The sequence below is a fragment of the Gossypium hirsutum genome, chromosome D01, assembly GCF_007990345.1.
Source record: "Gossypium hirsutum isolate 1008001.06 chromosome D01, Gossypium_hirsutum_v2.1, whole genome shotgun sequence".
In the NCBI taxonomy this organism is placed as follows: Eukaryota; Viridiplantae; Streptophyta; class Magnoliopsida; order Malvales; family Malvaceae; genus Gossypium; species Gossypium hirsutum.
The window spans coordinates 65,042,346-65,056,212 of record NC_053437.1 but is presented as its reverse complement, the minus strand read 5'-3'; the positions used below and the strand labels follow the sequence as shown (position 1 = coordinate 65,056,212).

General features: G+C 34.8%; 1 protein-coding gene across 4 annotated transcripts; it reads left to right on the top strand.

The window, feature by feature from the left end:
- Positions 1-5,416: 5,416 nt before the first annotated feature.
- On the top strand, positions 5,417-13,047 carry LOC107938943 (protein SCAR2). Of its 4 annotated transcripts, none has more exons than XM_016872212.2 (9): positions 5,417-5,802; positions 6,470-6,633; positions 7,188-7,311; positions 7,395-7,524; positions 8,348-8,409; positions 8,520-12,159; positions 12,243-12,329; positions 12,458-12,562; positions 12,648-13,047. In XM_016872212.2, the coding sequence occupies exons 1-9, from the start codon at positions 5,648-5,650 to the stop codon at positions 12,699-12,701; spliced, it is 4,521 nt and encodes a 1,506-aa protein (XP_016727701.2). In that variant the 5' UTR covers positions 5,417-5,647; the 3' UTR covers positions 12,702-13,047. The 4 variants fall into 4 exon arrangements, with proteins under 4 accessions (XP_016727701.2, XP_016727699.2, XP_016727700.2 ...); XM_016872210.2 differs by having other exon boundaries at positions 7,395-7,548; XM_016872211.2 differs by having other exon boundaries at positions 7,185-7,311.
- Positions 13,048-13,867: the final 820 nt, after the last annotated feature.

The window sequence follows — 13,867 nt, the reverse complement described above, 5'->3', positions numbered from 1 at the left end:
TCCTAGTTGATTCCTGCATTTTGTTTTGCTCAGAGAGACATAGGAGTAGGACCTAACCTACCTATTTCTATATTCAATCACTGCATCAAATTTTAACTGTATCCACCATTACAACTTTTCCTTATTAATATTATCGCCCATCAAATTTTCATCAACCTAGTCGTGAGTTTAAGCATTAAATTCCGATTTAAAGCGAAGACAGTTCGAAACATTTAGAAGCTATGAACTTATCATATAGATAGTTTGTATGTGGTGCGTCAAAGTATTATTGAAATATTAAGGAGGGCTATTTATCTTTTTCCTAGCGCCGTAGATCCAAGTTATTTATGTAATATATATACACGTAATTATGATTAGACACATGTTTTAAATATAATTCATGACATATTTGAATCGGCATTTAATGTTCAAGTTAATAGTAAGATGGTTAATATGATATTAATACTTGAAAAACTCAATTAGAATGTTTTAAATGGTAACATTTATTAAAGCAGGACAAGCTATGTTGGCAACAAGAGAAGATGGCTCATTAATACAAGTTTGAGATACACAGAAATACAATTGATGTAAATTCGTGTCCAAAATTAGAAGTTTAAAATAATCTAAAAAAATGAATACAATTGTACATGCATTTCGTGCTGCTTCTTTCTTTCCTATAAGAAACGAAACTAATAATAATCCTTGGTAGTTAGGGAACGTGTGAATGTCAGATTATGTTTCACATTTGATAGGGAAAGCCATACCTAATATGTTGCATTAGTAATAACTGGGCGTTAATTTCAAAGGGGTGTATTATACTTTATTATTGGTCAGGTTATCTATCTAAATTTAAAAGTTTATTTGGAAAATGGAAGAGTTTGGATAAAAATATAAGTTCGAAAAATGAGTTTGGACAAAATAAAATCTATTTTCTAAATAAATTGAGCCTCAGGTAGGATTTTTTGGTCTTGGGCGACCTGAATCAGTTGTTTTGTTGTTGTAATTCACTATTGTTTTACTGTTGTTTTGCTACTAATTTAGATGTATTTGTTTGTTAAGTTGCAACTATTTTAGTGTTATTTAAGTATAAAAATTTTTTATAATGTATTTTCAAGTTGTTGGGAAATTTTTATTTTAATATTTTTAGTATATTTGGTGTATTATATTTTTAAATTATTTTTATATAAAAAATAATCCAAAAAATTTAATACAGGTGGGTCAAATCGCACTCGATTTTAACATTTTTAATTTGAACAGAAACTTAAACCAATTTTTTTAATCATATCAAACCCAAACCCAAAAAGTAGACCAAAAATTTTAGATCTACTCAGCCCATAATCAAATCTAGTGTAGAATGCCCTATGTATTTATTTGTAGATTTAATCTATATTTTCCAATTCGATCACTTTAAGCCTCTATGCCTTTTCAAAATTTAAAATCCCAATTGCTAGCCCATTAACTAAAACTTTAGTGAATAATATGCAAAAATAAATACTTAACATGGTATTACAATATGATAATATGTTTGCCATATTAGATTTAGAAAATAGTTGAACTTAACTTAATAAATTTAACAACTATCGTTTGGTAAGGATTGGAATTTTAATATTTGAAAAGTACTAGGACTAAAAACGACCAAATTAAAGTACAAGGATTAAATCCACAATTTTGCAAAGTGCAGGGACTAACAACAAAATTTAACCAAAACTAAATTATATCAATTGAAGTCAAATCCGACCCACCTAAACCTAGTCTAGACTTGTTCTCGAGTCGAGCTAGCTGCCCAAGCTCGAAGGCTTGCCCAAAATTTGAGAGGGTTTGAGTAAAAATATTAGGCCCGAAAAATAGGCTTGGGAAAAAAAATTAAGCCCTTTTAAAATATGGGTTGGGTTCGAGCTTGAACATTCAAGACTTGAGCCCAGCTCGACCCATTTTTAAGTTTATAATACCTTATATTGTGTAATTTATAACACACTAAAAAAATAAACCTATACTAAATATTAATACTACCCTAATGTAAACATTAAAATAATATTAAGATGGCTATATAAAAAATTTTAATAAATAAAAAAATATTAAATTAAAATATTATAAATAATTAAAAAAATAAATGGACTTGAAATGAGCTTGAATAAATTTTTACAAATATGAGTTAATATTTTAAACCCATATTTCGAGTTTAGCTGGACTTTGAATAAACATAAAGTAAATAATATAATATTTAAGCTCGACCCATTGTATGAACATCTCTATCCCATTCCCAACACACACACAAATTCTGAGAGAAAAAATAATCATATTTTCACATTTGGTGAAAAACATGGTTCCATTCCTTAACTAAAACCCAACAAAGTATATACTAAGCATTGATTAGTAGCAAAAAAAAATAGTGTCTTTACGACTAAGACAAGATGAAGGATTAAAAAGTGGGGTTGTCTCTGTCACGAGTAATAAAAAACCAATTCCAATTCCAATACCAATACCGTTTCCTTTTCCTGTTGTAACTACATCCACTACTTCTCGAGACAAAAATGGAAAACTACATCCACTAACATGAACTTGAGCTCAAACCAAAAGGTTCCCACTTCAACAACCAAATCTTTGAAGCAAAGGAAGACTTCTTGGACTTCAACCTCGTTATTATATATTTACAAACTCAATGTAATAATAATCATCCTGGACCCCCACCCATTCTCCAAGTCACCCACTTCTTCATTACCTTTTTGGCTACTTTGCTTAACCTTTTTTCTATCATATATCATAATACTTCAATGGGTTTGGATTGAGACATTGTGTTCATATGTGTAATTAATGGGGTTGGTTTATAGGTCTAACTCAACTGATTTGATTCATGGGTTCAACTTGATAAGTTTTAAAAGTAACATATTTTAACCTTATTTTTAACGCGTTTTTGGGTGATTATTTGATGTTACTTGTAAATTTTATGCTCTTAATCTTTTAAATTCATGTTTTAATGCCTAATAGAGCACTTGGGAGTAAAATAAGTAAAAATCGAAGCATCGAAACAAGCTACAAGAGACACATGGGCTGAACCATTTCACATGGCTAGACCACACAGTCGTGTGACCCATACAGGTATGTGGTAGGCCGTGTCGATTTCACAAGAGTGCACCGAATAACGGAAAATCATGATTTTTAGGGTTTTTGGACATTCTAAGATGTATATGTGACAAAAATAAGAATATAAGAGTGAGTCGTCATGGAATATTCAAGAAAATAACTTGAAAAACACCATTAAAGCTGGCTTTGAAGCAGATTTCTGTCAAAATTGAAGATTCTTAATTGATTTCTTAGGAAGTTATCAGGAGTTTCTTTATTTATTTCCTATATATTGCCTATTGGATGTTTCTATTTTTAAGCATGAACTAATTTTCTAAATACCTAAGGGAGATGAACTCTATGGTGAATTCTATTGTTTAATTCTTATTTTACATAATAAATAATTAGTTTCTTGTTATCAATTATGTATGCTTAATTCTTGGTTTAATATTTCTAGAGTATTGATCCATGTTCGATGTGCTTAAATCGTTGTTTGAATAGGCTCTGTTTAAGATTAAATATTGTGTAATTGAGTGGAGTTGCATGCCATCCCATAAATACGATGACATAAATATACCAGATTAAAGCTAAATCTAATAGGAGAAGTCATAGCACGAGTTAATGCGATAATAGGGAGTTTCATTAGAAAAAAAATTCAATTAATCAACTTAGAGTCAGTTGCTCTTGTGCTCGAAAGATATATCACCATAATTTAGATATTTCTACGGATCAATGTGCTAAGTTAAGAAATTGCGTAATTTAGATTGATAGTGACAGATGAAATATGGATGAATTCTTTCTTGTGTATTGTTTCGTTTCTTGGTTGTTATTCGATTATTTTCCTGATTTGTTTTTGGCAGTGTTTGTTAATAATTAAATTAGTTAATTTTAGTTTTTAATTGATCACTCGAATTATTTGGTTAAGTAATAGAAAAATGATAATTACTAGTAGTTGTAGTCCTCGTGAGAATAATATATTTACTCATCATAGCTATACTATTAATTGAAAGATGGACAAAATTTTAATTAGTTTCATAACACATTACAACTCAAGTTTTTTGGTTTATGCTACCAGTTAATCAAATTCGAGATTATTTGTAAATTTAGTTTAAATAAATTGACTATAGAACTTTATTCATAGAGACCCAAATTTTGTGGTGGAAAACAGAAACATTATCCGTCAACTGAATTAAAAATGAATGATCTAACCTATTCAACTTATTACATGTAAATGAAAATAGAACAAACCAATATCAATCGATAAAAGAAAGCTTAATGAAAGTTATACAAAATTGAGAGTTGTAGTTTATTAAGTAATGTGAAATTTATGGTATCTTAACTCGAATTCAATTTAAATAATAAAAAGTATTTTTAAAATTAAAATCTAATTATAAAAACTAAAAAAATACTTACTAAATTTTTAGTAATAAAATAAAATTTTTAAATGAGTGGAGTCAATAAAAAATGAGCCTGAACTTGAAAACGTATAAAGACGTCGAGCGTGAATTCCCACTAGAATACAGGTTACTTGTATTATGAAAGTAAGTGAAGATTTGTTGGGGTTTGGCATGTGAAAGATGGCGTAGGGGACCAACCATTTATTGCAGAATTCTACGATAGGAGGGAATAAGAATGTGATGCCTTAGTAACTTTGTAACAACGCTCGTGTTCCTTCCTTTTTACTGTATAATTAAGACATACATCATCTCTTGGATGTTCAAATCTGAGCAAACCATTCAAAACATATATTCCCACAAAGCAGGGCCATCTACTGTACCATCTAAAATTTACCTACGCTTGTAGGAGTTATTTTTTGAATGAACTGTTAGAAGCTTTCAAAAAGATATTTAAAAAAAAAAAAAGAATCAAAAGCACTTTTCTATTAGATCATGTCATGGCACTGAATGAGTCATTGAGGCAATGTGGGACCTCCTTTCTCTTTCCTTCTAATCAGGCTGTAAATCTCAATACATTGAATGATGATGTCCCATTCCCATGTAATTCTGTGAAAATCCCACACTTTGTTTCAAGGCCAGGGTCCCATTGCATTTGTCATAATAGTAGTAGATTTAGTATCGGTTTAGTATTATTTCTCGTCTAAAATTATTTTTGAAAAATAATACTAAACCGTTAAAAAATATTTTTAAAATATCTTAATTTAATCCTCAAATATTTTTAAATTCAATCTAATATAGAATATATTTAAAATAGGAGGATTAAATTGTCAAACTAATATATTTAAATTAATTTCGTTTAACAAAAAATAAATATATGAATACTGTATTTATGTAAAAATGGACAGATATGTCTGTATCAAAATTTTTGTCACCGGTATTTAGACCTGAATAAAATTAAAATAAATAAATAAATACTTTCTCTCTCACACAGACACCGCTTCACGTCTTACACACACCACTGTAAAATTTTCGTTCCTTCATTTTCCGTCGAAAGTTGAATTGAAAATTCAGAGAGGCAACAAAACAAAGGCTAACATATCACTGAAAGTGAATGCCTTTTCAAAGAGATCAAGATACATTTTGATTCTTTTCTATATGCTGAGAAATTGAAGGCTTCTTTTCTTCTTTTTTGGCGGAACAGAGGAGGGGAAATGCCGTTGACGAGGTACCAGATAAGGAATGAGTACAGCTTGGCCGATCCGGAGATTTATAGAGCTTCCGAAAAGGATGATCCCGAGGCTTTACTTGAAGGCGTCGCTATGGCTGGCCTCGTTGGTGTTTTACGCCAGCTTGGTGACCTTGCCGAGTCAGTCTCTTTCTCATCTTTTTTTTTTTTTCCTTCTGGGCGACTGGGGAGGGAGGATTGTTTTTGGTTTTAGCTCCGTGATCAGTTTTCTGCTTTGAATTTTGTGGTTTTGGAGCTGAATTCCTGCTCTTCATCTTTTATTTCTGATTGGAAGCTGAATTTTCAGATTCTCAATTTCGTATCTATTTATTTAGATTTTTATATCCGGTTGACTAAATTAACTTGGTTAGTAGTGATGCTAATTCTACAAATTCTAAGTTACTTTGCTTTGAGGTCCAGGTTATAGAAATAGCCGGAATCTGTTAAAAAGTTTTCTCAATTATACTGAATTGGAATTTAATTCCATCCATTTGAATCTGAGATTTGCTTGGAATTTGCTTACTTGATTCTTTCATCAAATTTTCCCAAATGGTGAGTTTCTTGGTATTTTAATGTGTTCTGGTTTGTGGTACTTGTGGTTTGGCGATCACCAATTTAGCAGTTGGAATTCAGAATTCCGTTCAAATTATGCAATTATTAGGAAAAAAAAAAAAGCATTGCATGACACAAGTTTCAGTATGGATATCGGGAATTTCTCTGTCGACTGATTGAATGAGCTAGTTTATCATTACTTTTTTAGCTTTGTACCTGTCTGGTTTTGAATTGCTTTTCCTCATGGTTGATAAAGGTTTGCTGCTGAGATATTCCATGACTTACATGAAGATGTAATGGCAACTGCTGCAAGAGGCCATGGTCTAATGGTTCGAGTCCGACAACTTGAGGCTGAGTTCCCTTCCATTGAAAAGCCATTTTTATCACAAACCAATCATTCATTATTCTTTACCAATGCAGGTTAGATTCAAGGTGTTTGTTTTTCACTATTTTACTAGTAGCCTTAGTTTCTGTTGTCATTTCTTGTTGCAATGGGGCACTTTCCTGTACGTGTTGGTTTCTTATGTTTTATATCTTTTGTACATGATTGCATTATCGGCAATTAGATCCTTACATTTTTTTAAAAATTACATTAGTTTCAAGGTGAGTATCTGCTGCCTATGCTACAGGCAATGCTTTTACAAGTTTCATTTCCCATTTGCGTCACCATCTAGAGTAACAGGAAGGTTTGTTTATATAACGGAAAACCAAAAGATGTATCCTTTCATGACTTTCTCCTAGTGTAATTTGTCATGCACATAGATGCATTTTGCCTTCCCATAAACCCATGTTTGATTTGCAAGAATGGAATGAATAAATAAATGGGAACTGTGATCTTGGCATATGATAGAGTCAGATTTGAAAGATGAACCTAATTAATGATTTATTTATTGGTTCTGAAATAGAATATTGGAGTTTTCATGCACAAGGCACGATCTGCTAAACTGGTTGATAAATGTATTATCTTTTAGCAGGTGTTGACTGGCACCCTAATCTGCGCACGGAACATAATCTGATTACTCGTGGAGACTTACCTCGCTGTGTGCTGGACTCTTACGAGGAATGTCGAGGCCCTCCACGGTTATTCCTTTTGGACAAGTAAGATTTCCTTTTAGGTCTCAAGTAAATTTGTTGAAAGGAATTTTCATTCAGGTGATGAATCTTCTAATAATTTATTCCAGATTTGATGTTGCGGGTGCTGGGGCATGTTTAAAGCGTTACACTGATCCGTCATTCTTTAAAGCAGAATCAGCTTTCCCCGGAATTGAACCAGTAGAAGGTCAGAGGGAAAAGAAAGCCCGTAAAGTGAAGGTACCAAAGGGGAAAAAGAGAAATGTGACTCTTTTTTATTCATTTCCTTTTCTTTCTTTCTTTTTTTCTTGTTTTGGGGGGGGGGGGAGGCTATTTATGACCCCATTGACGGTGTTGATAGAATGAATGCCTTGGTCATTGTGCCACATATGGCATCAACTTTTTCTTTGAAAGGATCTGCTTAGATTTCTATTTTGGTAATTATTCTAGCAGTTAGCGGTTATGTCTCATTTATTGCAGAAGTTGAGAGAGAGGTCCGTAGGATGACCCTAGTACTGATAAAAAAACTAGAGCTTTGCATGGAAACTACAGATAATCACACTAGCTATAAACTTGATTTGACTTGTTTCTTTAATTTCAGTGGAGATAAAGGTTTCTTAATGGTTGAATTACCTTTGCTTTGTTCATTTCCAGTTCATGATTGACATCTATGAGTTTGTGTTTGAGCTAACTCATGTCAAGTTTAGAGAGTAGTTCTTAGTTTAAAATATCTGATAGTGGTGTGCTTCTATGTGAGCAGTACACTTCATATCCGAGGCCCTACTTCATTTGAGGTGCTCTTGTTGCATTTGGGGTGATTTGCACAAATTATATCGAAGTACTGATTACGTTACTTCTCAGCTTTATGACATTCCTTTTCCTTTTTTTATATCAATACAATAGAGTGAAATTATTTGTATGAGGGACTGGCAGCACATTGTAACTTTTTGGTACATCCTTGATTTAGTAATCAGTTTACAGTTTTCTTTCTATGTTGAGCTAGTTGTGTTATATGGTATATTGCCCTGTGTCCATACAGTTTCTTATATTATATTTTTTGCAGAAAAAAGGATCAAGATGGAGGAATGAAGGGACACCAGAATTTGCACTGGCATCGCATGCCAAGTGAGTCTTTTAATTCTGCATCTGTGCCTTAGCTTCATCTACTGATTAGGCATGCGTGTTTAAGTTTTAATATGGTTTCTTGGTGATTGAACTGCTTTCTGCTAGTGCAGATTGCATCAACTGTTTTTGCAGGAGCGTATCGAGAATGTCTACAACGATCCAGTTTGTCTTGTAAAACTAAAAAGAAGGCAATTGAATGAATTTCCACTTGACCCAAAATCTGGGAAAAGCTACATGGAGAAATTCCTGGAGACTCCTTCCCCGGAGCATAAAGCAGTTTATGAGACCTCTGGTGTTCCACAACCTCTGAGATTGACATCAAAGCATTCTAGTGAGTCAGGTCTTGAAATACATGAAATTAGTAAAGAGAGTCCTGTGAAGAATTCTTCGATTGGAAAGGAAATCTCAAGTTCTTCGCCTACTGTACTAGTCCAGAAATCATCCGTGGAAAAGTTGAATGAAGAAGTCATCGACAGAGAGATTGTAGAAGTGTCTGAACCAACAGGTAATTTCACAGATAAGATCCCTCTTCCCCTTCATAAAGAAACAGTTGAAAAGGAAATAATAGTAGATGGAGAAGGCAGAAAAGAATGCGGTACAGATGGGGATCATTCTGATGATATGATCAGTGAGGTTGACAATTACACGGATGCCCTTACAAACATGGACTCTGAAATGGATACAGACAATGAATACAGATCTAAGAATGACATTGCCTTCATAAATGTTGGAAAATGCCAAACAGGTTCTCATGCAAATGAAGAAAAGCTTGAGGTGCAAGCCCATTCATCAGATTCTCAATCATTTGGGATCTCCTCTGAATCAGATGATGGTAATAGTTCGTTCAAGAAAGGAAGATCTAGTTTTTCCAACTCTGATAGCATGGACAATCTGGCTGAAGATATGGTGTCAGATGGTGAAGAAGCAGCTAAACTGTCCCCTTCTATTAAAAACCATGTTCCAGAGATTGTTGAGGAATCGCCCATCCAGCTTCCTGCATGTTCAGAGATGCACCATTCTAGTTCGGATAAGGTTTTGCCGCCAAAAGATACTGGTGAATGTAGGCTTCCTGATCATGGAGAAGTATCTGACAGTTCAAGTCTTGAAGATTTTAATTCCGCACATGTTTTGTTGGATCAAGCCAACTACATGGCAGCTTCTTTTCTGGAAAAGAAACTTGATGAAGTGCCCTCTAATATTGTTACTACTAATTCTGATTTGTCAGACAGTGATGATGGAGAATATTTTGCAGATTCTTCAGAAGTCATTTGTGCTGGTTCGTCTGAGAAACAGGAGGTTTCTTTGACTACTCTTTCTGCTGATGAAAGCCTTCCCCAAGAGGAGTTGGACAGTGGAGGCACAAATATCTCTTCTGATGCTTTGCCACATTTATCAAACATTTTACAGCTTGCTTCTGAAAAGAGGAGGGGTAATGATCCTTCAGATGAAGTTGTTAAAACAGATTTTATTAGAGAAAGTTGTGAGGAAAATTCAGTCAACCAAATAACTGATTCACGATATCCAATAACTTCACCAACAGAGCAGCACCCTTGTTCAACCTTGGGAGAAATAGAAAGAGATGCAGGTATTACACTACCACCTGAAGGTTCGGATGTTATGGAGCCTGTCAGCTTAGCTTATGAGGTCAATGATGCTACTTTAGAAGCTGCTCTGAACTTGGAATATATGATTCCTATGCCAAATACTTCAGAGACTTTTGGCTTTAATGAACAGAAACATTCAGACATATTACCTGATGATCCTAACTCCATGGTGGTAGGAGCTTCATTTCATGAAAAGGAACACAATTTTAATGAATCATTTGATGCTTCAGAGGGAGAAGAAACTAGGGAATTTCCCTGCAGTGTGGATTCGGTGGAAGGAGATGCTAACCTTTCTGTTCTTCCATCTCATGTTGCTGATAATTTGGACATCAAGGATCATGTGAGCTTAGATGATCTAGCTACTGGAAATGCTCTTGCAGAAAGTGTTGTCGTCTCTACTGCTGCTTGTGGTTCTGCTGACTTTGATGATGCTGTTGATAATACTACTTTTCAGACTTCAAATTTGATTGGTTCGGCATCTGGAAATCTAATGTATTTGGAAGAGTCTCCTTCTGGTGATGGAGATCTATGTCAGGAAGAATTGGAATCTAATGAGGTTATTTCTCAAGGATGTCTTACAGGCTTAGAGACACGAGAAGAAACAAATCCAGTGGAAGGTGCTCCAGCAGATATAGTTTCCACTTCATGCGAATCAGTCTCTCACAACTGTTCCAATTTAGAAGACGATAGTCAGCATTTATCACTGGTTCAACCAACCAAAAATCGTTTGACTTCCATTGATTTAACTGCAACACCAACTTCTTTAGAATTGAGTAATCAAGAGTCTGAATCAAAAAATTTGAGTAAGCTGATGGAAAGAAGAGCAGATATGGTGTCTTCACCAAGTCATTGCTTATCAGAAAAAGAAACTTCTTTCGAGCAGTCCTTAGACTTCCCTACAAATCAGCATGATATGGGAAGCCTGGATATAGTTGAAGATGGTTCAAATATTTCACATCTCCTGTCCAATCAGATACAAAATTCTTTTACTCATTCCAACCAAGGCTTTTCAAGTAAACCTTCATTGGAGTTTTCCCAGCAATCAGGTTGGCAAAGTAAGCAAGAAAGATATCCATCAGGTTCTATTCATCCTGCCTTTGGCCTGCTTCCAGAGGCAACCAAAGTTAGCATGGAGGAAATGCCTCCATTGCCGCCTCTTCCTCCAATGCAGTGGAGGTTAGGGAGAATTCAACATGTTTCTCCAGCTTCACAAAGAGAATTGGTCGAACAGGGTCAGGGGTCATTCCCAGTGATGCCACAATGTAGAACTGATGGGAAACTGCAGTTTGGTTTATCAGCATTAGAGAAAGCAAATGAACGGCCCAGAAACCCGTTTTTACCCATAGTGGATGGTGAAGAGAGGTCTGATCATGTGTCTAATCAATTAGCTGTTGATTGCATGCAGCTCCCTGGTCCTTTTTCTAAGCACCCTCCAGCTATGGGTAGCGACACTAATAGCCAATTCAGTGATACCTGGCTGGATAGAACACACTCAAACCCATATTATACTTTGCCCGTAATATCAAATAAAAGCATTGAGTGTGATTCCATTGCGTTGGAAGACGATAGGGTAGAATCCACTTACTCATCACTGATGCCAGCTACTGATACAACTTCAAGACATATTACCATTGTATCTTCACATGAGAAAATAACACATCCTCCAGACCAGTTTGTACCGGATATAGGTTTGGAAGGTGGGGCATATCAGCACCCTGAACAAAATTCCAGGAGAGAGGAGAGGAATCTTCCTAATATATCTGTGCCCCTTCCAGTTAAGAGAGAGGAGCATATACCAAGCAAGGTAGTGGAGGATCTTTCAATGGAAGTAGAACAACAGTTTCCAACCAAGGTAGAGGAGCAGCCTCAACATGGTTTGGCAGTTTCAGAGGGAGAATCTTCGCAGATATCAAATGCCATTGTTAAGCATGGTTTGGCATCTCCAGAGGTAGATATTGCACAGACATCAAATACAACTGCGCAGCATGAGTTGTCAATTTCAGAGGGAGCAGCAGTGTGGCCATCAATTACGCTTGCTCTATCACCAGTTGTTGAAGATGAAAACTCGAATGGCAATCCAACTGTGAAGCTTCCTCGACCTCGCAATCCTCTCATTGATGCTGTTGCTGCTCATGACAAGAGCAAGGTAATTATGGCCTTTCATTTCATTTCATTTTTTTTTCAATTTTGCCTTTGTTTTTTGTAAGTAACAATTTCAATTGTGTGCAGTTGAGAAAGGTAACGGAACGGATTCACCCTCCAGTCATTCCAAAGGTAGACGAAAGAGATTCGTTGCTGGAACAGATACGAACAAAGGTTAGATCCAATCCCCATTGATGTTTGTTTTGTTCCTTCCATTTTAAGTAGGAAAAAAAACAGATGCTTTTACTGTTGGAGATGCATCTTTTTTGATAAACTGAGAGTTGTTATTTTATTTTATACAGTCCTTCAACTTGAAGCCTGCTGTGGTTACCAGACCCAGTATTCAGGGTCCTAAAACCAACTTAAGAGTAGCAGCAATCTTGGAGAAAGCAAATGCAATTCGCCAGGTTTGTGCTTGCCCTCGTCTTTCTCTTTTTCTTCACATTTTGTGTGTGTGCATGCAATTCATAAAATCATTCACTGTTGAAATAGGCATTGGCTGGAAGTGATGAAGATGATGACGAAGATAGTTGGAGTGACTCTTAAAAAGACAAAAGGCAAGGACACATCCTTTTGGATATGCTTGTTGAAAATTTTCATTTCATCCAATATGTTAAATTCTCCATCTTAGTGAATAGCAAATATATATATACGTGTGTATGTATGTATGTATGTATGTATGTATGTATGTATGTATTGTCTTGTGGTCAGTGGTTTATTCTTTTTTTCTTTCTCAACATTCTCATTCTGTTGGTGTATAAAATTCTGCTCTTCCTTTTTCCAAGTATATCACGGCACTTGGCTTTGCTATATTATACGAGAATGAGTTTCATGGCTCATGGCATCATGGAATGAGATGCTGTGTGTCCAAATCCAGTGATATGAGACATTATTTTATCTTACTTGAATATGTTGAAAAGTGTAAATTTTTTTTTTTGAAGAATCAACTGTAATTTGTGAATTCCCTGAACAAGTTTTATTTGTTTGTGATTCTTTTCTCTGTCAATTTGTTTTGAAGACATCATTGGGGGGATGGATATGTGTAAAATTGTTGAGAACCATGCCAAAAAAACTATTAGATTTGACTAGGAGAAAAAGTCGTTACAATATAAATATTTTTGGGTTCTCAAAGTTGTGTATACTTAAACAAAGAATGAATGTTTTTTTTTTATCTATAATTTTGTGAACTCTTAAGTAAACTTATTATTGCAATAACAAACAATTGTGTATACAAATTGGGTTTAGGTTTTATGGGTGACTTTTAGTTTGTTAGAGTGTAAACCCTAATCTGTGGTGAGAAAAGAAGAAGAGAGAAAGTGTTGGATGGAGAAAGGGCCTGTACGAGACACAGCCTTCCTCTTGCCTGACCTAACTAATAACACTAACTATAAAGTATCCAATCCAATCCAACTTGGTTTCTTTTTGACTTTGTATTGAAATGGTCCGTTCTTATCTCAGTAAGGCTGGTACCGTCCCAAAGGCAGTATTAAACGAGTACGGCCAATTTGTTTACTAATATTAAATTAAATGAAAATGGAATATTTCATTTTCAGATGGTGCTTGATTGAGTAGGAAATGAAGGGTCAAATATTCGTACCATCCGTCCACTCCTACTTTTGTCCTTCCTCATTCTTTCCTTTTTTATATTCCCCACCTTGCCCTCCCTTTTCTTTTTGTCTTCACCTTGCCGTACGTACGAATCCCTCCTCTAC